Below are 24,137 nucleotides of genomic sequence, written 5' to 3'. Positions count from 1 at the left end.
GGAGGAAATTACACTCCCTTCCCCTCCTCCAAATGGAACTGCAGGGAAGAGATGAATCTATGACAAATGCCATCCAATAAATCTGTAGAAACCAAAAAAGAAAAAAAAAAAGATAACAGCTCCAGAATGAATGAACAAACAACCAATTCTTCCATTTTAACACAATTTGATTTCACGGAATTAGGACTTGCATTAACATGTACTAGAAGAGAATTTGTACAACTGCACTCACTCACTCTATCATCACTCTCACTCACCACCAGCAGCCAATGCATTACAATCTGCATCACATACACTTGCTTGAGCCCAGCCTGCTGCTTGGATCACTTGAGCTCAAGCATCACATACACACACTGCCACACTGGCAGTACTTCCTACGTACCCAGTCCAGCTAGCTAGTTCGCCTTGGCTGCGCGGGCGACGAAGACGGCCTCCAAATCCGCCGGGACGCGGAAGAACTCGTCGAGCACCTCGCCGCCGTCGTAGTTGCACCGGCGGCGGCGGCAGTGCCTCTGATGATGGACACCGCCGTCCTGGGCTTCTTGGGCGCGGGTGGGCACGTCGCCGCCTCCGTCGGTATCCTCCACCCTTCCCCTCTCGGCGTCACGGGCTCTTCCTCTCCCTCCTCCTCGGTGGTGGCGGTGGCGGCGTGCCGTCGGCGGCGGGTCTTGACGGGCTTGAGCTGCTGCAGCGGCAGGGCGGCGATCCCGGCGCCGGATAGGCCCAGGACCCAGACCTTGCTGCCGTCTTGGTGCTGCTGGTGCTGGTGCCCGTGACGATCTTCCACTCGCGTACTGTGCACCAGCTGCTGCTTCTTCTTCAGCTCCCCCCGTCTCTACTGACGACTGATGATAATTAATCTAAGCAGCAGCTGGGAACCAAGAATGCAAGCAATTGAAATGGAGTGTAGGAGGGTTGAGAGTGAGAGCTTTGTGCACAGAAGAAAGAGGGTGCTACTGGAGGCTATATAAGTGAGGCTTCAGGCTTTCTGTGCTGCCTTCTTTTGACAAAGCTCAAGGGGTTACTCTTACTCTTGTGTGTGGTGTGTGTGTATATATAATATATATACATATATAAAAAGGGAAATTATTTCAGGCAGGCAGGCATGATGAAGCAAGGAAGAAAGAGCAGGGAGATTGGACACACTTGCAAAGTTGCAGAGGCAATCATTCTTTCCAAGTCATTACATTACTGATGACAAACGGGCCGTTATTCATGGGCTGCCAGTTCCAGGCTCACGATGCTGCTAATAGCACGGCCCAATGCAAATCTCACTTGTGCTACCACTATTTTTTTTCCCTTCCTTTTTGGCACAGTCAGATCAGTACTAGTACTCACACACACTGTAGACTGTACCAGCTTCTAAACAGGAAGACATGTGTGACTGTGGTTGCTGACAGCCTGACAGTGACACACCTACATGCATGAATGCATGATGTCCGATGACAACTATCCTGTCCATCACACAAGAAGAGATTGCAATCAGAGATTATCCCAGCCCTAGCTTACCAGGCATGAATGCCCTGCAGGCCTGCACACATGACCACTTCACCAACCGGGCAACCAAACCAGCACACTGAAAGGAAGTTAGGAACTCTCATATTTGACCTCACTGACTCAACCATGATGATGAGTGCCTTTCCAGTTCTGAATTCTGATTCCTTCCTGTCATTTGAAGCCAAAGAAACAAAACCCTTTTGTTGTCGTTGTTGGTGTTGTTGGGACTGAGACCGACATGGGAGCCAGCTCGATCCTGCTGCACTGCATATGGCACAATGTCACCGTTGCATAGCACCTACCTACCTTCTGGCTCTGTCATTTTGCATTATAATATAGCTCCCATCTCTTAATCTAGGCACCCAATCTGGTCTCAGGTAAAGAGAAGAAAAAAAAAAGCTAAGGGAAGAGGGAAGATCTTCGGCCTGTTCGTTTAGTCGTATTTGGCTTATAAGCCATGGTTTATCAGCCAATGAATAGTATTTTTCTCTCATACCAAAACAGTCAACAATACTTTCAGTCATGTCTTATAAGCCAAATAAACTCAAACAAACATGACACTTGTATACCTAACTGTCGTGGTGAGGCCCGCATAGGCTCCATGCGCAGGGACAGCTCAACCACGAGAGGCCACCCCCATTCTTTCTTTCAGGAGGAGAAGAAGATGGTTCCTGCCTGATCTGCAAATCCAGGTCTATGATAGATCCACCAATCATTCTGTCAGAAATGACTGTGTTAATGAAATGGAAATATAAATAATAAATAAAGCGAACAAGGCATTCCAGCTGCTTTTGTTTACGGGAGATATTTATTTATATTTATCTCTCTCTCTATATATATAAGAGCAGTACCAGTGAGCTAGTGAGTAGTGACTGTGTTCAGTGTGGCTTTCTGAATAAGGACCTGTTTGGCACGGCTCCTCCTGAGGGGCTCCTCCGGAGGAGCCGGAGCCGTTTTGGAGGAGCCATAAATTGTGGCTCCTCCAAAACGGCTCCGGCTCCTCTGTTTTTTACTGAAAAACGACTCCTCCAAGAAAACGTTTGGCAGGGCTCCTCTGGAGGAGCCGGAGCCGGAGCCGGAGAGGAGCCCCGCCAAACAGGTCCTAAGCCTCTGCATGTATGCTGTGTGTGTCAACTTTAAGCAGACATGCCATTCTCAGGGCCCACATGTCAAACACATGCTGGAAAAGTGTGGGCCCACCGGATCCACTCTGGAAAACCAGGTTCTTTCATCTGCTTTGCGATTTCCCATCTCATCGTCCTGGTAAAAAAACTGTAAGGGTCCGTTTGGAATGTAGAAATTTTATAGGAACCACGTATGAATTTCACAAGAATCAAGTGGTGTTTAAATTTAAGGGCTAAAGTTTAGGAGTGTCATATTAGATGTCATATGACAGTGTTCGGATAGTAATAATAAAACAAATTACAGAAGTCCTCAGAAATCCACGAGACGAATTTATTAAGCATAATTAATCCGCCATTAGCACATGTTTACGATAACACCACATTGTCAAATCATAGACTAATTAGGCTTAAAAATTCGTCTCACAAAGTAGTTGCAATATGTGCAATTAGTTATTTTTTAGTCTATATTTAATACTCTGTGTATGTATCAAACATCCGATAGGGACTAAACTTTAAAGAAATAAACTAAACAAGGCCAATTTAATTTCACAACAAAAACACGAAAAATTCTAGCGTTCCAAACACCTCCAAAGGTTGGCTGGTTGCTCCCTGGACCAACAACTTGACCACTAGCCTGCAAGTGCACAGGCTTTTCACCGGAAAGGCTTCCTCTTTGCCCCTCTCTCCACCCTAGCTAGATGCCTGTTTGGGCGGGGCCCAGTTGCTAGCATGCATGCCTCGTCTAGTGATCTGCAATCGAGATCAGCTAGCATGTCTGATGAGTGGACTAATGATCTGGCAAGTGGCGAAAATACAGTATCGCCTCCATGCACTGTTCACTGCGAAAACAAAAACAGCTTAGCCTTTTCTATAGTGATGATTACAAGTTCCAAATCATATACTCATATCTACTGCATACTCAAAGAAAAGGAAGAAGACAAAAGGGGTAGAATAGTAAAGTAGAAGTCCAGGCAGTTAAGGCACACATATTTTTTTTTTCTTTTTAAAGGCGTGTTTGGTTTCTCCTCCTAAACTTTAGTCGCTGTCCCATAGGATGTTTAGACACATGCATGTAATATTAAATATAGACTAATTACGAAACTAATTGCACAACTTGTGACTAATTTATTAGACGAATCTTTTAAGCCTAATTAGTCCATGATTTGACAACGTAGTGCTACAGATTCTGTAATTTGTTTTTTTATTAGTATCCAAACACCCCATGCGACACCCTCACGTGACACCTCCTAAATTTTAGTCATCGGATCCAAACACCCTCTAATTAATAATGAAAAAGGTGAAACATAGCAAAGTAGAAGTATGTAGCAAGTTTAAGGGCTCTTTTTTTTTTTGAAAGATTCGGTTGCCTGGCATAACATTAATAAGAAGGAAGAGTTTACAGAGGTTAGGGAACCCCCGCGAGAGGCGCTACCACGTAAAACAGGCCGTTGTAGTGGTTTTAGAGTTGTAAGCTAATTACTCATAGAACAAATAATCAACTAAAAGGGGCTCGAGAAATTCCCCTCCACCCATGGACCAAAGAGAGCAGACATTCTTAATTTCCATGGACGCTTCCTAGGCCGTGCGTCTGGAATATTTGAAGATCACTATCGTTGCTTCTAGATGCACCACAGAGTGAGGATGGCCAAGGTGTGTGCCGCTTTGGTGCCTTCTTTGGTCAAGGCCAAGAACCAATCTTCACATTCAGTTACCTACAGCCTGTTCGTTTGGCCACAGATTTCGGTAGCCACTCCATGCTGCCACTTGGCTCCATACCAGACGGGTGAATGGGCACTTCACGAATAGCTAGGTAGAGGTTTTCAAGTTCCTTTCACATAAAGCACCGAAATAATTATTTTCCCATCCCCGCTCCTGCAAGTCATGTTGCTGTCCAAAGTCTGGCCTGAAGGAGGAACCACAAGAAGAATTTGCACCTTGGCGGTGCCCAGGCGTTCCAGGTAAGTGTAGGGAAATTAGAAAGGATGTGACACAGCAAAATGGATGCCGTAGGCCGACCTTGCCGAGTACTGTCCTCAGGTTATCTGGTCATCCTGTTTAAGGTCTCTAGTTTATGCAATTTGAGGCTTCAACTCCACGGATCTAGACAAGAACGCAGGACAAACCAATGCATCAATGAACTATTCATTAGTAATTGCGTTGCATGCCAGTTTCTTCTATGCCCTAGATGAGCCAAACGCTAGCATCAACATCATCGCACTGGCAGCCCATCCAATTTTCATGCTGCTCGAGCTGGGGGTAGGGGCTAGGAGTTAGACGCGTACACGGCAGTACCAGCCTTTTGGTTTGAGTCCTGCTCCACATCCACTCCACGGAGCAAACACATCCTGACATTGTGCAAAAGCTGTAGCAGCAACTGTCAAGACTACTTGCAAACCACAAGTTTACACATATGGATCCTTGTAGAAATAATCAGAAAAGGTTCTAGCCGTACACTAATGAATTTCATCCATACGAAATTCCTACATTTCATTTCCGTATTTCACGTGTGGCCTCTGAGGCACGCCTCAACCTGAGGTGACACGCAGGATACAAAAATGTCGCTGCATTTGCATCCATCCAGCATCCACGATGGAGCTGGCAATGGTCGAAGATGCTCGATCTCCTCATCTCAAATATACTAGACTACACTTTATGTGACGTATGACTTTAGTATATCTCTCCTTTTTGTTTGTCCGGCACACATCGTCCTCAAATATTCCCGGGCTGGCACAAATTGCTCGAATTGACAGGCCATGTATATATCGGATGACGAAATCAATTCAGAAATCCGTAGGTGGTTATGACTTTGGCGGCATAAAATGACAATACGGCTTTAGCATGGCCAGTGCCGATGCTGGTGTTCGTTTCCGTTCGCCGCTGCTGTTGCCTTCATCCACAGATAACTGGGCACCCCCTCCTCTGCTTTTTTTTTGAGGAAGGCACCCCTCCTCTGCTTTTTAGAAGTGAGATGTCCTCCTCTGCCTTTTCTTTTCCTTCTGAATTACTTTCATCCTTTCCTGCAGCATCAGATGACGTCATGACTCACGAGTGAAGAATCTTGAGATTTTGGCATGTCGAATATGTCATTCACAAAAATGGAAACTGTGTGTGGACAGAGTGTCAGATCAGAATTTGTGGTGACATGAAAACCAGAATTACTGAATGGTTACGGCGTCTAGAGAAAAAGGTTTGTGTTGATTCAAATATAAAATCATTGACCCTGTGTGTGCTTATTGCTCTTGTGGGACCACAATTGACGATTTACATAGGACCGAAAGCAAGCAGTTCCCGAACCAAAACATCAACCTCTGACAGGAGGTTTTCCAAGAGATGATAGAATCTACGTACCATGCTGAGTCAGGCTTGACAGCGGCACCCCGGGGCGGCTGGAAGCTTTGCTGATGAGGATTTGCAAAGCAGGCATGTCATCCTCCAATGGCGCCATGACATCCCTTCTTTCGGTGCAGCTATATGCTAGGATAACAATAACATTACCTGCCTCAAGTTTTGATAATCAGTAGCAGGTGAGGATCAGCACTGACGGCTGGACTTCTTTTCTGCCGCAAGAACTTGGACTGCGTGAGGTGGATCCAGCGTGGCCCTTGGGTTGGCCAACTAGGTATTTTCCTTGTCCAGGGCGGTTGAACATGTGGAGGTCTTTTGCTGCGGGCCACCGTCCCCTGCAGCCACTAGACTCGATTCAGTATTCTGGGGCTTGCATTCTTACCCCCTTTCTCCATCCCTGTGCTTCAGTGACTTCAGAGATCAGTCCACTGGGAGCAACCTCAGCGCCATAGCTCTGAAACAATGGGCTGAACAAAAAGTTAGACTGGGTTAGGAGCTCTTGGTCATAAACCGCAGCAGTCAGTTCATTTAAGATTCAGGACTAAGGGTGTAGAAAGAATGGCACATAACATATTGGTAGATGAATTTGAAAGAAACCATGTTTGTTAAAGTGAAAGCAACCTTGAATGCATGTTTAACAGGAACATTGGCCAGGTTACTTTCATGCTGTCCTGCCTTTCACTTGATTTGATCCAGGTAAACTTCCTCCAGGCTGCAGAAACATTGGCCAAACCCGTTGTTCCCTTGCGCCCTCAAGTGCAATATGAGGTAAGATGAACGCAGCCATTTCATAAATAGTTGAAAGTGACTAAAGCATACATGGGAAGCCTAACCAGAATTTGCACCATAATGGATTTCTGAAGACCAATCATGTTATCTGATATGTGAAGCCAAGCAAAAAGATTAGCATATAATAGTATCTTCACACCAAAAACTAAACTTTTCTTTTGAGCCGCACTTAGAAAAGAAAAAAAAAAGATAACAAAAGATGAAGGATCCAAGAATATGGTACTCGCTAATCAATTATCGATCCAATAATGTCACATAGAAAAGGTTCTGTGGGTCCATCAAAGCAAGAACGCACACAACGGTCCAGCCACCACAACCATGTGCCTCACGTACCAGTTGGCATTTTGGCACCTTATGCTGACTCTCCATGTTCATTGATCTGCCATTTCAGGGATAACTTCTCCCGCTTAGTCAAGATTACACTTAGGCAAGTGCTAATTCCCTGTCAAGAGCACTGTCAGTCTGTCACTGCTTCCTAACCGCTGCTCAGCAATAGAAAACATATTGACAGAGGGGCAGGGAAAGGTCGGTATAAAGACCACCAGCTTTTCAAGAGCTCACAAGCCTTTTTCAGAGAGAAGCCACTCCATCTTTCTTTTTTCCTTTTTCCTTTCTTCTTTCTTCTTCTTCTTCTTCTTTCTCATTCTGATCTGGAGCAATGGCAACCGAAGATGAAGCGAGAGAAGCAGCAGATGGGACGGTAAGAAATGTCTCCTCTTGGCCTCAGAACTTCTGCATCACTTGCTTGCTTCTGTTTTCCTGCATGCATACGTACTTTCTTAAGATGTAGAGCTACTGTAAGGAGATTCATTGTCACAGGAATCTTATCAGCTGTCATGAGAAGCATGTTTCTAACAATTCAATAGTTTTTTACCATTTTGCAAGGAAAACCATTATGGTACCTTCTTTCTGGTTCCACAGTTGCTACGTGTTTACTGTGAATCTCCTTTCAGTAACATGAAGGAAGAAGGATTCTTCTTCATGCAGCAAACTGTATAGAAATGGTGCTGCACTCATTTCTTTCAGTTAAACAAATGATCTTCAAAAGCAACCAAGTTTCCTTAAAGAGTGAAAGAATTGAACACAGTAGGAAGAGTTATCATATTGTCCTTGTTTATAACAAGCTTAGTTAAGATGTATTTTGAAATTGTGTTCTGTTCTTGATTTGATTGGGAAAAGGTACATGTGAAATTGGTTAGTATTGTAGTATATGTCTGAAGGATCCAGGGATCAAGAAAAATAACGATGGAAAAATAGAAGTTACAGTTTCATTGGGTAATTACCCATGGTAAGGTATCACTGAGTGACATGCTTTGCTCTTCTCTTTTGATTACTCCTTTTTCTCAACCTAGTATTGCTCTCCTGAACTTGATAGATGGATGTGAATTCACCCAACTTCGAGAAAATAATGTTAGTCAAAGGATTATATAACATTTTTTTCCTCCTAGGTTCAACCCATCCAGAACACCCCCCCCCCAAAAAAAAAAGGTAACAATAAGGATAGACAAGTTTAACAGTTTGGTCAACTGTTGTGACGTGAATGACAGGCTTAGGTAAACATGCATAAGCATCTAACATTAATTTACACTGAGCGTCAACCATCCAGTGTGGTGATTAGATACACAGGCATGAAGAGAGCAAAAGTCTACTTAAAGCATGCCAAAACATATAGTTGCAGCACTAACACGCTTAATAGGAACATTCAGTATCACAACCCTTCATGTAAGAACTAAACAAGGTTTTTGGAGAGGCACAAACTCATCCAGTTAGGATGCCCACTTGCAGTACTGCCGGGCAGTGTACTATCTGACTAGTCAGCATGTTCTTTTTGACCACTTGCTGCAGTACTAGAAGTCCTCTAGAGGCTAGAGCCATGAAATGGAAACTCATACATGTACTCAAACTGCATGTGCCATTTATCAGTAAGGGGGTGTTTGGTTCCATGGACTAAATTTTAGTCCATGTCACATCGGACGTTTGGATACTAATTAGGAGGACTAAACATGAGTTAATTATAAAACTAATTACACAGATGGAGACTAATTTACGAGACGAATTTATTAAGCCTAACTAATCCGTCATTAGCATATATTTACTGTAGCACCACATTGTCAAATCATGGACTAATTAGGCTTAAAAAATTCGTCTCGCAAATTAGCCGCAATCTGTGCAATTAATTATTTTTTTAATCTATATTTAATACTTCATGCATGTGTCCAAACATTCGATGGGACAGGGACTAAAATTTAGTCCCGGTAACCAAACACCCCCTAAGTCAGTTGGCCAACGAGAAATGGCGACTGGCCGACTGCCATGCAGGACAGTCTGCTTGCACTTTTGCAGTGCTGCAGTACACTCATGACTGGATGTCCTTTTGAGTATATTATGGCTGTAATTGAACAAAGTCAAGGGATAGTTAATATAAGATTGTACAGGTTAACATTTCCTTTTATATTCCTACTTTGTTCATGACTATTATGGATAATATAAAGCCTAAAATACACTAACATTTGTTGTCTATGTTAGTCAGTTAAAAATACATCACAAATTAATAATATTATTATAAATGTCCAATGTTGCATGAAATCCACTATTTTAATGCCAGATTTATCTATAACTTCCCAGGAAGTCCAAGTGGAAGCTGTGGATTTAGGAACAGTCCATTTGCAAGCACACCCAGAAGGCAAGCTTTCATCTCTGATGGAGATCAAGAGCATGGGAGAAACCATCGATTCAACTGAAGGAACGTTGAAGATTCCAGAGGATCAAGTTTTTGTAGAAGCACCCTCTGATGTCCAACTTCCTCCAGAACATAATCTAAATGGCGAAGCATCTTCTGTGAATGGCCATACAGACAAAGAAGAGAAGATTTCAAATGAGCAGCCGCATGACAACGACCAGGAAGAAGCAGAACTAGATCAGAGCAACAGAATCAACAAAGAAGATGTGACTGATGGTTTAAGCCATGGAGAGAGCACAACAGAAGACAGCTCCCTTCTGAAGCACAAGAAAGATGAAGAACCCAAGGGTGATGACCAACAAGATTTAGGTGTTACAGTGGATGATGACTCGGTGCAGGAAGACACGCTGAAAACTGACAATGCTATTGAGCAAACAGATGATGGTCAGCAAGACCAAAATCAAGAACCAGCAAAGGCAAATGAGAACACAGAACCTGCAAGCATCACAAACAATGCCGATGTTGACAATGCTATTGAGCAAATAGATGATGGTCAGCAAGATCAAAATCAAGAACCAGAAAAGGCAAACGAGAACACAGAACCTGCAAGCATCGCAAACAATGCTGATGTTGAGATTGTAACTGAGGCACCTACTGGACTCCAAGCTCCTGTGGAGAAATGTATGAATGATTCTGATGGCATTCCGGAGACTATTGATGAAAAGACAGAAACAGATGAACCGGCTAAGGCAGATGGTGTTGTTCATCCTGAAGAGGTGGCAAAAGTAGAAGATCAACAGAGTCAGCAAGCTGATACCATGGATGCAGAAGTGGCCCTGGAAGAGATTAAATGTGAAGAAACTGATCAGCAGGAAGAGAGGCCTAAATCTGAAGCTCATGAGCCAACAATTGATGCTCAAGGAGTGTTGAATCAAGAATCTGCTGAAGAAATTGATGACCCGATGAATGAAAAGATTGAAGAAACTGTGCACCAGAGGAAAGTAGCAGCTCCAAAGGAGACAACACTAGAACCTGAAGCAACAATGAGTGCTCCACCAGTAAAAACTCAAGTGCAGAACCAGGAATCATTAGAAGAAATAGAAGATACTGAAGCAGAAATCCATCCAAGCAGTGGTTTTGGGGATGCAATTCCAGAAGATCAATCTAATTTAGGTGTTACAATAGACAATGACACTGTGAATGAGGACACAATGAGAGCTATTGAGCAGCAGGATGATGGTCAGCAAGATGAGGATCTAGAACTAGAAAAGGCAACAGAGCATACACAATCTGCAAGCATGACAAACATTCCCCATGCCGAGATTGTAACTGAAGCACCTTCTGGAGTCCAAACTCCTGGGGAGCCGAATCTGGACAACTCTGATGCCGTTCCAGATACTATTGATGGAAACACAGAAACAGATGAGCCAGCTAAAGCACACGCTGTTGTACATCCTGACCAGAAAGAGAGCTTTCCAGAAGATACATCTACTGCAGAACCTACAAAAGAGGTGGTCAAAGCAGAAGATCAACACAGCCAGCAAGCTGATACGATGGATGCAAACATGGTGCAGGAAGAGAAGCCTAAATCTGAACACGCTGAGGAGCCAGCAACGGATGCTCTTGAAGTGCTGAATCAAGAATCTGCTGAAGAAATTGATGGCCCAGTGAATACTGAAGAAACAGCCCACCAGGAAACAACACCAGAATATGACACTACAACAAGGGAGCCACCTGTAGATATTCAAGCGCAGAACCAGGAATCATTAGAAGAAAGAGAAGCTACAGTAGAAGAAAGAGAAGTTGCTGAAGCAGTTGATACTGAAGCACCAGTGCAACAAAGCAGTGTTGCTTTTGAGGAGGCAGTTCCAGAAGATCAACATAATTTAGGTGTTACAAATAACACAGTGCAGGAAGACACACTGGAAGCTACTGGGCAAACAAAAGATGGTCAGCAATACCAGGATCTAGGACCAGAAAATGCGACTGAGGACACACAACCTGCAACCACGGCAAACATTCCTGATGTTGAAGTTATAACCGAAGCACCTTCTGGAATTCAAATTCCTGCGGAGATCAATCTGGACATCTCTGATTCCATTCCAGATACCACCGATGGAAACACAGAAACAGATGAGCTATCTAAAGCACAAGATTTTGTTCATCCGGACAAGAAAGAGAGCTTTCCAGAAGATACATCTACCAAAGAACCTACAGAAGAGGTTGTCAGATTAGAAGATCAACAGAGCCAGCAAGCTGATGCAATGGATGCAGACGTGGTGCAGGAAGTGGTGCCTAAATCTGAACACACTGATGAGCCAGCAACTGATGCTCTTGAAGTGCTGAATCAAGAATCTGCTGAAGAAACTGATGTCCCAGTGAATCAAAAGACTGAAGAAACAGCCCACCAGAGCAACATGCCAGCATCTGAGGAGACAATGCCACAATCTGATGCGACAACAAGGGAACCACCTGTAGATATTCAAGCGCAGAACCAGGAATCATTAGAAGAAAGAGAAGCTACAGTAGAAGAAAGAGAAGTTGCTGAAGCAGTTGATACTGAAGCACCAGTGCAACAAAGCAGTGTTGCTTTTGAGGAGGCAGTTCCAGAAGATCAACATAATTTAGGTGTTACAAATAACACAGTGCAGGAAGACACACTGGAAGCTACTGGGCAAACAAAAGATGGTCAGCAATACCAGGATCTAGGACCAGAAAATGCGACTGAGGACACACAACCTGCAACCACGGCAAACATTCCTGATGTTGAAGTTATAACCGAAGCACCTTCTGGAATTCAAATTCCTGCGGAGATCAATCTGGACATCTCTGATTCCATTCCAGATACCACTGATGGAAACACAGAAACAGATGAGCTATCTAAAGCACAAGATTTTGTTCATCCGGACAAGAAAGAGAGCTTTCCAGAAGATACATCTACCAAAGAACCTACAGAAGAGGTTGTCAGATTAGAAGATCAACAGAGCCAGCAAGCTGATGCAATGGATGCAGACGTGGTGAAGGAAGTGGTGCCTAAATCTGAACACACTGATGAGCCAGTAACTGATGCTCTTGAAGTGCTGAATCAAGAATCTGCTGAAGAAACTGATGTCCCAGTGAATCAAAAGACTGAAGAAACAGCCCACCAGAGCAACATGCCAGCATCTGAGGAGACAATGCCACAATCTGACGCGACAACAAGGGAGCCACCTGTAGATATTCAAGCGCAGAACCAGGAATCATTAGAAGAAAGAGAAGCTACAGTAGAAGAAAGAGAAGTTGCTGAAGCAGTTGATACTGAAGCACCAGTGCAACAAAGCAGTGTTGCTTTTGAGGAGGCAGTTCCAGAAGATCAACATAATTTAGGTGTTACAAATAACACAGTGCAGGAAGACACACTGGAAGCTACTGGGCAAACAAAAGATGGTCAGCAATACCAGGATCTAGGACCAGAAAATGCGACTGAGGACACACAACCTGCAACCACGGCAAACATTCCTGATGTTGAAGTTATAACCGAAGCACCTTCTGGAATTCAAATTCCTGCGGAGATCAATCTGGACATCTCTGATTCCATTCCAGATACCACCGATGGAAACACAGAAACAGATGAGCTATCTAAAGCACAAGATTTTGTTCATCCGGACAAGAAAGAGAGCTTTCCAGAAGATACATCTACCACAGAACCTACAGAAGAGGTTGTCAGATTAGAAGATCAACAGAGCCAGCAAGCTGATGCAATGGATGCAGACGTGGTGCAGGAAGTGGTGCCTAAATCTGAACACACTGATGAGCCAGCAACTGATGCTCTTGAAGTGCTGAATCAAGAATCTGCTGAAGAAACTGATGTCCCAGTGAATCAAAAGACTGAAGAAACAGCCCACCAGAGCAATATGCCAGCATCTGAGGAGACAACGCCAGAATATGACGCGACAAGGGAGCCACCTGTAACTATTCAAGTGCAGAACCAGGAATCATTGGAAGAAAGAGAAGCTACTGTAGAAGAAAGAGAAGTTGCTGAAGCAGTTGATACTGAAGCAACAGTGCAACAAAGCAGTGCTGCTTTAGAGGAGTCAGTTCCTGAAGATAAACATAATTTAGGTGCTACAAATAACACAGTGCAGGAATACACACAGGAAGCTATTGGGCAAACAAAAGATGATCAGCAATACCAGGATCTAGGACCAGAAAATGCAACCGAGAACACACAACCTGCAAGCATGGCTAACATTCCTGATGAGGTTATAACCGAAGCATCTTCTGGAGTACAAACTCCTGTGGAGATCAATCGGGACATCTCTGATGCCATTCCAGATACTACTGATGGAAACACAGAAACAGATGAACTAGTTAAAGCAGATGGTGCTATCCATCCTGACCACAAAGAGAGCTTTTCAGAAGACACATGTATTGCAGAACCTACAGAAGAGGTGATAAAAGTAGAAGAGCAACTTGGTCAGCAAGCTGATGCGATAGATGCAGATGTGTTGCAGGAAGAGGCGCCTAAATCTGAACACGCTGATGAGCCAGGGGTCGATGCTCAAGAAGTGCTGAACCAAGAATCTACTGAAGAAACTGACGGCCTGGTGAATGTAAAGACTGAAGAAACTGAGCACAAGAGCAACATGGTGGTCCCTGAGGACACAATGCCAGAACATGATGCACAAATGAGGGAGCCATCTGTAAATATTCAAGAACAAAGCCAGGAATCAGTAGGAGATGCTGAAACAGTCGATACTGAAGCAGAGATGCAACAAAGCAGTGTTGCTTTTGAGGAGACAACTCCAGAAAACCATGTAGCAACCACAGAGCCATGTTCTGAAATCCAACATGCACATCCTGTGGAACCAGAGGAAATCAATGTCCCTGGAGATGGCAAAGATGATGAGATCACCAACATGAGCAATACTGAAAATCTAGTTCAAGATAATATTCTGCAGAGTGGGCCAACAATAGATACACAACCAGTTCAGGAGTTGGAACAAAATAAAACGGCTGAAGCTTCTAACCAGAATCATGCTGTTGTCTTCAATGACCTAGCTCAGGAAGATGCTACAGCAACAAGTGAGCCACAAGTGATTGAAACAGAAGAACTAAAGGACATTGAAGCAACTGAAGCTGAAGAAATCACCAAACTCGACCATGTCACTCCTTCCAAGGAACTTGCAGTAGAAAATGATTCAACAGCAGATGAACCAGATAATGGTGAAATCCATCAAACCCTTGAACGAGATTTGGTTGAAGTTAAGGACACTGAAACTTACCATGAAAAAACTATATCTACTTCAGAGGACACAGTGGAAGATAATGTAGCAGCAGATGAGCCAAGTTGTGGTAGTCAAGAAGTAGATAATGCAGAATCAACAGAAGAAACTAAGCAAAACATAGCTGAGAATACTGCAGAAGTCTCTGATGTGGTGATTGTTGATGAGGCAATTGAACAGAATGTACTACAGACTGAGGATATCACTGAAACGCATAAACAGGAGTTAGAACCAGAAGAAACGAAGAGCACAGAACCTGTTGAATCAGAGGAAGCTTCTGATCAGAGGAATGCTGCACAATTCGATTATTCAGCTCAAGAAGATAATATACAGGAAAGTGAGATGCAGCAGACAGAGTCAGCAACAGAAATAAAGGAAATTGAAACCACTGAAGTTGAAGCAGTTCCCCGAGAAAGCAACACCTGTGTTTCAGAGGAGCCTTCTCAAGAAGATCATATAAAAGAAAGTGAAACAAGTTGTGACAATCAAGAAGTAAACATCACAGAATCTTCAGAAGTAATTGATGGTCACAAAGATATCATAACTGGAGGGATCTCTGACCAAAGCAACACAGCTTCTGCTGGGGGTTCAGCTGAAGAAAGCAATGTCCCTGAAGGCGAGCCACCTGCTGATATACAGGCTGTGCAGGAACTGGGATCAGAGGAGATAAACAACACTCAAATTGACGAAGTGAATGAAAAATCCCTTGAAATGAATGCTACTGTCTTTCAGATGCCAACTCAAGAAGAAAATCCAGCCACAACCGAATTGCATGAATCATCAAAGGTGAGCAACATTGAAGCCACAGAAGTGCATGGAAACCCCCACCAAAGTGATGCTGCTCCTCAGTCAGAATCAACAGAACCAAGTTCTGACACTCAAGCAGACAATTCACAGTTAGCAGAAGAAACTGAGGACACAGAAAATGTGAAAAGCAATACTGCTCTTGCCGAGGCAGCAGCTCCAGAAACAGATGCAACTGCTGATACATCATCTTTCCACGAGGCAGATCTAGAAGAGACCAAGGACACAGGAACAATTGAAACAGAGGATGTTATGACATCAAGTGACTATACGTCAGAAAAGATCCTGGAAACCATGGAGACTGAAGCAGTCCCTCATGAGAGTAATGTTGCAGATATAAAGGAGCACACTGAAGACGATACTTCAACACCAAATGCCCCACATACTGGTACTGAACCTGTTCGTGAACTAGAATCAGTTGAAGACAGCACTGACACAACGGAACATCCAGGAGAGACCCATGGTTCTACTTCTGATGATCATACTCCAACAGAAGAAAATACAGCAGTAACAGAGCCATCTTTTAACACACAAGAAGTGCAGAATCTTACATCTCAAGAAATCAAGGACATTGAAGATGACAAAACTGATGAATTCTCAGATATCAGTAGCTTTCCTACTCCTGGAGAGGCAGATCAAGTACCAAGAATTGAACCAACTCCTGATGTCCAAGAAGTGCAAGAACTGGGTTTAACAGAAGAAACAAGAGACATTGAAGCCGTGGAACCTGAAGATCAGCAAGAACACATAGTTTCTACCCTTGAGAAGCCAGCAGTAGATGGTGAGCCCAATGCTGATGCTCAGCAGGTTCATGAGGACAAACTACCAGAAGTGGAAGACAATAAAGCAATTGAAGCTGATGAAGCCCCCAAACAAAGTAATATTGCCACTCCTGATAATGCAGCTGAAGAAAGGAATAAACTGGAAAGTGATCCAGATTCATATGCCCAGCCAGCAGAACAGGTAGAATTATCCAAACACAATGAGAACAGCAAGCTTGTAAAGGCAGAAGAAACCTCAGACCAAAGCCGCACTGTCGCCCTTGAAGAAAGAACTACAGAAGATTCTGTTGCAAGCGAAATTGACCCACCTGTAGACATTAAACAAGAGCAACCACTGGAAGAAATCAAGGGTGTCGATACCACTGAAGCTGAAGAAGGCTTTCATACAAGCCAAGCTGATGCAATAGAGAAACTAGCTTCAGACAATAATATAGCAACAATAGAACCGACTTATGATATTCAGCAAGTGGATGACTTGGAAGCAACGGAGGTAAAGCAGAACGCTGAAGCCATTAATGATGGAGAACAATCCAATATTGCTGTTTCAGAGGAACCAACTCCAACAGATAATGGAGCAACACCAGAAGATCAACATGTAGACTCAAATAAAAGAACGATGGGGAATGAAACTGACAATGTCATTTTGGCACACGGAATCAAAGATGAAATACAGAAGTCAGCAGAACTAAAGGTATCTATATTCTGTACATTAACCTCCCTTAGCATAAATGCTAGACCAATACAAGATGTACTACTGGCATACTGCTCAATTAGAATTTAAAATAACTGGGAACACCTAACATAACCGCAGCATTTTATCCAGTATGAGGCAGATAACAAGCTGTGACGTCCATCATCTTATATAAGTATAAACACTATATGATCATAGATTGACTAGAATCATTATATTACATGAAGGAGTCCACCAAACAAAGATAAGCTTTTAACTTATTTCTGTCAGACTATTTTTCACTTTTGGCATGCCAGACTGTTTAGTTAGATCAACATAAAAAAGTAAATAAGCAGGCTCTATGCAAAGTTGGAAGCTGAAACATATATTGTAAAGTATAATTGAACAGTAAAGGTATAACTATTGCTAGCCAAGATGCAGAATTATTAAGCTAAATCTAAGTTGCATACTGCAAAGAAAGAAAGAAAGAAAAACATCAGTAGTGCTGTCTGAATATGACTCTACTTTGAGTGAGGGTGTGGTGGGTGGTGTTTGTATTTGTACTCCCCTTTTTTCTTCTTAATGCAATGATACACAACTCTCCTGCGTATTTGAGAAAAAATATATGACTCTAGTTCTTTGAGATTGGACATAACTTGCAAGACACCTCACTAGTGTATCTTATACAGGACGATCCATGTGATTTGGGCGAAACTGTTTTCACAACTCAGAGAAGTGAGAACTTGATTGATGAAGATGCTGTTCAAACTTCTGTCAGTGATACAGTAGAGACTTCAAACAATATCCATCAAGTCAAAGAAGAGCCAAATGCTGGAACTGAACATAATTCAAGCCAAATGGCAAGTGAGCGTAATGGAGAGAACGCAACTCATGTTCAAGATAGAGATGTAGACGTGCAAATTCTCACAGAAAGTGGCACTGCAGAAGCATCGCAGGCTTTATTTGAAAATGATCCTCAGGCAGCACAAGATACTACAGAAAAAGATGATACAACAAAAGGTAGTGAGCAAACCATTGATCAAGATAGCAGGCAACATTGTGATGTAGCACTTCAACAACAAAGTTGTGAGACAGATGCCTTATCCATTTTGGAACAAGATGAGGCTCTGCAGAAGATTCACTCAGCTCAAAAGCAGAAAGAAGATGAGGAGATTAAAAGTCAGAATGATGAACTTCAGGTAGATGAACAGAAACATGAAGACAATAGGGATGATTTAACCACAGAACCACTAGTGGAGTACCAGAATTTCGAAAATGGAGCTACAAACAAGACAAAAGACAATGATGCATTCAAGGTAAATATGATGACTCATTACATGTGTTACTTTTTCTGGACTTCTTTAATCAGAAACAGCGAAAAATAAGTTTTTACCAATGAAACCCTGCAGGCTGATCAAACAGAGGCAGCCATTAGTGGGATTCTCAAGAATGAAGCCCTACATATATCCAAGGAATCCACCCCAAGCATTATGGATATGAAGGTTGAAAACATTAAAGAAACAAGTGAAGGAACTGAAGAAGATGATGATGCCAAAAATGATAACAAAGATGAGCAGGAGAATGCAGAAAACAATGATGTAGTAGCAAAAACTTCTACTAATGAACAAGCCGAAACAACTGATGAAATTAGAAAAGAAGAGGTCAGTTCAGAGTTTTCACCAGTGATGTGTGAGAAATTAGATATATGTTCTTTTGTTAATTGTATTAGTGTTGGATTACCAAAGTTCAAAGTGATAAATTTCCAGATTAGAAATATAGAGGGGGAAAAACTGAAAATGCTTCCTTATTATTGGTATATCACATCACCATTTTTTCTTGAGAAATTACTAGATGTGAAAACTACTCTTAGTGCATTGAATTATTGTAGAGAATTAGGGGAACACCTCGCACCCGATTAGGGGGGGGGGGGGGGGGGGGGGGGGCGCTTTCATATATATATAGTCAAGTACAACTTGAAATACAAGTAACATGGTAAACATGTGTTAGACTATACATATCTCTAATAATTATTATGTGAAATCACTAAGTAGAAGTAAAACTAAGAAATCAGTACTAAAAATAACCTATACCAAAGTAGTGATTATTTGGTGAAAGCCTCTCATTGCTTATACTAAAAACACTGCCATGTTTTACTGATTGTGCAGATTGAACCTGGTTTGGTATCATCTGTTCAAGAAGCATCTGACCCAGCTCCTTCAAAAGACAAAATACTAGAGAATGTAAGGTCTAATTGATTGAATTTTCCTCTAAAAAAAACTGACTGAACATTGTGCATGATGTTTCAAAAGTAATGAATAAATTGGATGTTTATGATAAATGTTCCGAAGTCCAAAAGGTGTAATTTTTTTGGATCACTTTTCATTTATTTTCCTCTTGAAGAAATATTAAGAGACTTCCATAAGAAAAACTGTAAAGTGATAGGAATAACAATAGTGGTATACAGGTAAAAACAAAACAACAAGAAACGAAGAGAGTGATGTTTAGATTTGCATTCCATACAAAACATGTTCTCTCCTTCGCTCCCCCACCATATGCGATTTCAGTGGGCATCATCACTCAGTAAATTTCTGAAGTTTCCAATGGTCTGACTCTTAAATTAGCTCACTATGCATCAGCAGTTCTAGACAGAAGCAATTCATAGCTAGCAGTAATTCTCTGTTAAAATGACACCATAATAATCTGAGCAATGAGCTATAACTGTTATTTTTGTTGTGCAGGATCCTGTTCACGTCATTCAAGCATCAGAGAAAGAGATTGCAGATGAAACAGAAGAATGTAAAGAAATACATGAAGACAATGCTATTTGTCATGATGAATTACAGACAAATTCTGAAAAGGAAGAGTCACCTCAACTGCGTTCCAATGAACCATGCAATGTGGATGCTATTGATGATACAACGCCTCTATGCGAAGAAATAATCCATGACAATGCAAGTATAAAGCCTAGAGAAGCTGAAGAGATAGGAGAAAACAAGGGACTCGAGTCCACTTTTGAACCTTCTGTAGAATCATCCATACAGAACAATGTTGAGGACTCAAGCAGTCATCACGAGGTCAGTCTAATACCCTTCAATAAGTATCACTCTTATATGCCTTGAAATTCATGTTACTAGTTTTTGTTATCAAGTCTGTTCTTGGTGAAATTCTATTCCATTTTTCGTGCAATCAGGTTGAAGACAAAAAGCTTTCAATGTCTGAGAAAAATGATGTAGATACTGAAGCTATGCAAGAAAAAAATGATGAATCTGCCGCAGATATAAACCAAACAGAACAATGTCAAGAAGAAATTAATGTAGATGATGTTCTGCAACTTGACACAGAAGAAAATTCATTTGACAAGATTGAAGAAACTGCTTCACATGAGGAAACAGAGACAAGCAGTACAGCAGCCACTGAAGCAGTAATGATCAATGATGATATTACTGATAAGGTCAGTAAGTCAGCAGTTATTAACTATTTTGGAGTTATATATAGTATTAATAAAGTAATTATCATTTTTATGTGTAGGTTAGCGAAGCTGATGGAGCACCATCTGACGAAAGTCTCAAGACCTTTACTGACACTGGAAGGGATCTTGATGTTTCATTGGTAATTACAACATCAAAGGAAGAAAGTGTGAACGACAATATGGAAAACCTCAATCTTGACCTTCCTGGACATCCGGCACAGGATGACAACACCCCTGAAAAGGTGCTCAGCTTAGAAGAAACAGAAAGAGAGATGCCTTCGTCAGAGAAGCTCCTTCAAACTGAACCAGGAGAGAATCAAATTCCCAATGAACAGGATGAAAAGGACATACAAGATGAGAATCAAACTCCAAAAGAAAAGAATGAAGAGGACGTGCAAGATACAGAATTTGGAGAGGCTAAGAAAGAAGTTGAACAAGAATTACCTGTCTCCCATTTTCTGATGAATCTAATATTGGGAAAACAGAGCAGTGATGCAAATGAAGATTCAGAATCTGAGGCTGCAAGGAAGCAAGGTGAAGCGACAGAAGATGGCAGCTGCGTGTTCATTTCTAAACAAGAAGAAAATCTGGGATCACTTCCTACAGAAAATAAGGTGGATGACAATCTCACCTTTGTTGAACAAGAAAAACATGAAGTTAAATGCCCTGAAGAAACACAGGAAATAGTCAAAGAACAAAGTGATGATCTTAAGCTGGACACAGAAAGATCAATTAAAACTGATGAGGATATCAAAAAGAACACTCATGATTTGGAAATACCAGCATACCAAGACAATCCCCAGGATGAAATTTCTGGTGAATTGCTGACAGGAGAAGCAGCTGGTGTTTCTACAAAAATGGAAACTAGAGATATTGATATTTCGAGTGTTGAGCTGGATGACAGAGCAGTTGGTACTGTGTGTCAGGAAAACATGGAGGCATCAACAAAAAATGAAAATGGAAGTTTGAGGAGCAGCCTGAATGACTCAACAAACACAAAGGCTCCCAAAGAGGATACTCTAGGAGAAGGACAAACAGGACTCGTGCTTGAATCTTTACCTGAAGACAAAAGTGCTGATGCAGTGTCTGAGCAAGCACCTTTGTTGACAGAATCAGGAATGACTGATGCAAATGACTTGTCTAGTGATACTGCAAGTGTTCAGAACCCTGTGTCTGCAAAACAAGACAAACCCACTGAATCTGCCAACGTTGAGGCCACATGTTCAACTGATATTCAACTGGAGAATGAAGAAGTAGATAAGAAAGAAGAGGAGCAGCATGCAAACACAGCCACAGATGAAGTTTCTGAAGAGAATGTAGAAAGTTCACATGTAAATCTGCAGAAAATCACAAGCTCCGAAGTAACATCTAATGAGCTAGCAACTCAAATTACCGAACCAGTTTGTGACACTCAGACAATTTTGGCTCGTGAAAAGGAAATATCTGAAGAAAACTTTCCAACAGCAGTCGAAATTCAGGCTGATGGTCCAAACTTGCAGATCAACCAAGATAAGCAAGATGAAGCTGCTGACAACGAATCTACAATGGAGCCAGAAAAAGTAGGGGAATCTAATTTTCAGGAACACCAGGAAATTGGTACTGAGCAAAAGTCTCCTGAAGAGACTGATGAAGGAGACCAGCAACTTTTGGCCAAGAAAGAGATTCTGACCCAAGAACAGGATGTGCATGAGACAGTCGAAAGCCCTCAGCAAACAGTGAGCATAAAATCCAATGAAGACGGGGAGCTGTTTGATCCAAAGGTCCAGGAACGTGATCTCAATGTAATTTCACCCAGAGAAGCTTCTGAGGCTGAAGAAAATTTTGTGGATGTAAGCAAGCTTTGGCTGATGCAGAGTTCAAAGGCTGATGCAGAACAGAGTCCAAAGGCTGATGCAGAAGAGAAGATTTATGACGAGAAGATTAAGGACATAGAGGGAACTAAGAATTTCACTGATGAAGCGGCAATGAAAACTGAAGCACCAGGAGCAGCCCAGAAGGCACTTAAAAAACATGGCCTATTGTCTGGTGTGGGATCAAAGGTAAAGCACCAACTTGCAAAAGTGAAGAAAGCCATTGTAGGCAAACCTGGGCGCACAAAACTAGAATCTCCGAAGGCATAAAACTTCACTCGCCATAGAACATGTACATTATTGTATTGTTTGTAGTCTTGTGAGCCATTTATTTCGGTGGTAGAATGTTCGCGATGGGCTAGGAGAAGGTCCTCTTCGCAACCCTCCCATTGAAATTCTGTGATGTTGCAGACATTTGTTTTCCCCCCCTCGAGAGTATGTTGAAGATGTATGTAAATATGTCTAGTGTGTAAATTCAAGTTTCCATGAAACTTTGAGGTAGATCAATGGACTTAGTCAATTGCTTGTATTATTTGTTGATATGCACAAGCAATTTGTGGTCATGATGCAGCATATTCTTCACTTTACTCAACAAAGGTGAAAACCCATGTTCTGTCACTCTGTATCATGCTCCTGGTCTGGCCAATCCCTCTTCGAAAGTAAAATGTGATAATGCAATTCCAATCAGATCATGATGATGGAAAGTGGAAGCTAGAACTAAGCAAGCAAGTAATGGCTATTGAGTTTTACATTTAGCAGACTATAAACCGGCCGAAATGTGGAGAAACAATACGAAAGCATGGGTCCAGACTCGCCAGGAACAGAACAAGCAGCATATACCCATGCCGTTGGACCAAGCCCCAAATGTCGGTGGACAAAATTTAGGGCGAGAAGTGAGGCGGGCCAGATAACCTGACGTGATATGAAGACCGGATGCGGGGCAGCTGCTCTCTGCCGCGCAGCCGCATTTGGTGTGGAATCAGCACCGCGTTGGCGGACGAAACCGCCCGCCACGCCTCTGCGACGTCCCCGTGCGCGTGCTCCATGCAATGTTGCGTCCCCAGGTCGAGATGAGCAGGTAGCGAACCGGAATGGGCGCGGGGCCCAAGGAGGACGAGCGTCGAGCGGGTGGTGGGCGCACCGCGGTACACGCGAGGCGGCGATTACAGCGGCGTCCCGCGCGCCGCCGCCATCCACCAGCACGGCCGTCGCCCTACCATCCCCCTCTCACCTCTCGAGCTTGGCGGCGGCAACGAATGGTGGATGGTGGAGGCGAGGCACGCGAGGAAGACGAGTCAAATTGATCAACCGCCGGGTGCTCTCGTTGTAACGGCTCTCTGCACCTTTGCATCTTCGTCCTAGGCCAAATTTTTCAAGATTCCTCGTCACATCGAATACGAAAACGCATGCATGAATCATTAAATATAAATAAAAAATAAAACTAATTACATAGTTGAGACGAAATTCACGAGACGAATCTTTTAAGCCTAATTAGACTATGATTGGACACTAATTGCCAAATAACAACAAAAACGCTACGGTGCTCATTTTGCCAAATTTTTCGGATCTAAACTGGGCCCTAGAAGAAGAGGGAAACTCTCTTTTCTTTTCTTTTTTGACAAAGGAAGAGGTAAACTGTTGAATGGGCTTCAACTGAAACGAACTATTTTTTTTTTCAGTCGGCTGACTGACAGCATCACGACCTCTGAAACGTGATGTCGGAATCACCGAATCAGTGTGATATCACAACGGAATCCTTGTCTTTTTTCACCTTGTTTTTTTTTTCAGTCAGCTGAAACAGTGTTTCAACTTATTTTCCAGCGAAGCGAATGGAGCCAGAAAGAAGAGCACATAAGCCCTGTG

General features: G+C 42.6%; 1 protein-coding gene, 1 long non-coding RNA gene and 1 pseudogene across 3 annotated transcripts; 1 reads left to right on the top strand and 2 right to left on the bottom strand.

The window, feature by feature from the left end:
* Positions 1 to 395: 395 nt before the first annotated feature.
* LOC136468495 (cyclin-dependent protein kinase inhibitor SMR6-like) lies at positions 396 to 1,516 on the bottom strand (annotated as a pseudogene).
* Positions 1,517 to 5,099: 3,583 nt separating this feature from the next.
* Positions 5,100 to 6,688, bottom strand: LOC136475602 (uncharacterized). The gene is made up of 3 exons (XR_010763223.1): positions 6,588 to 6,688; positions 5,970 to 6,433; positions 5,100 to 5,638 (listed from the first exon to the last, which is right to left on the bottom strand). It is a non-coding gene; the product is annotated as an uncharacterized lncRNA (long non-coding RNA).
* Positions 6,689 to 7,264: 576 nt separating this feature from the next.
* LOC136475601 (uncharacterized) lies at positions 7,265 to 22,837 on the top strand. Of its 2 annotated transcripts, XM_066473120.1 has the most exons (8): positions 7,265 to 7,455; positions 9,381 to 16,976; positions 17,645 to 18,271; positions 18,365 to 18,616; positions 19,121 to 19,195; positions 19,694 to 20,029; positions 20,146 to 20,406; positions 20,484 to 22,837. In XM_066473120.1, the coding sequence occupies exons 1-8, from the start codon at positions 7,414 to 7,416 to the stop codon at positions 22,542 to 22,544; spliced, it is 11,250 nt and encodes a 3,749-aa protein (XP_066329217.1). In that variant the 5' UTR covers positions 7,265 to 7,413; the 3' UTR covers positions 22,545 to 22,837. The 2 variants fall into 2 exon arrangements, with proteins under 2 accessions (XP_066329217.1, XP_066329218.1); XM_066473121.1 differs by lacking the exon at positions 19,121 to 19,195.
* The last annotated feature ends 1,300 nt before the right edge of the window (positions 22,838 to 24,137 follow it).

This window comes from Miscanthus floridulus, chromosome 8 (genome assembly GCF_019320115.1).
Source record: "Miscanthus floridulus cultivar M001 chromosome 8, ASM1932011v1, whole genome shotgun sequence".
Taxonomy (NCBI): Eukaryota; Viridiplantae; Streptophyta; class Magnoliopsida; order Poales; family Poaceae; genus Miscanthus; species Miscanthus floridulus.
This window is presented reverse-complemented; position numbering and strand designations above follow the sequence as displayed.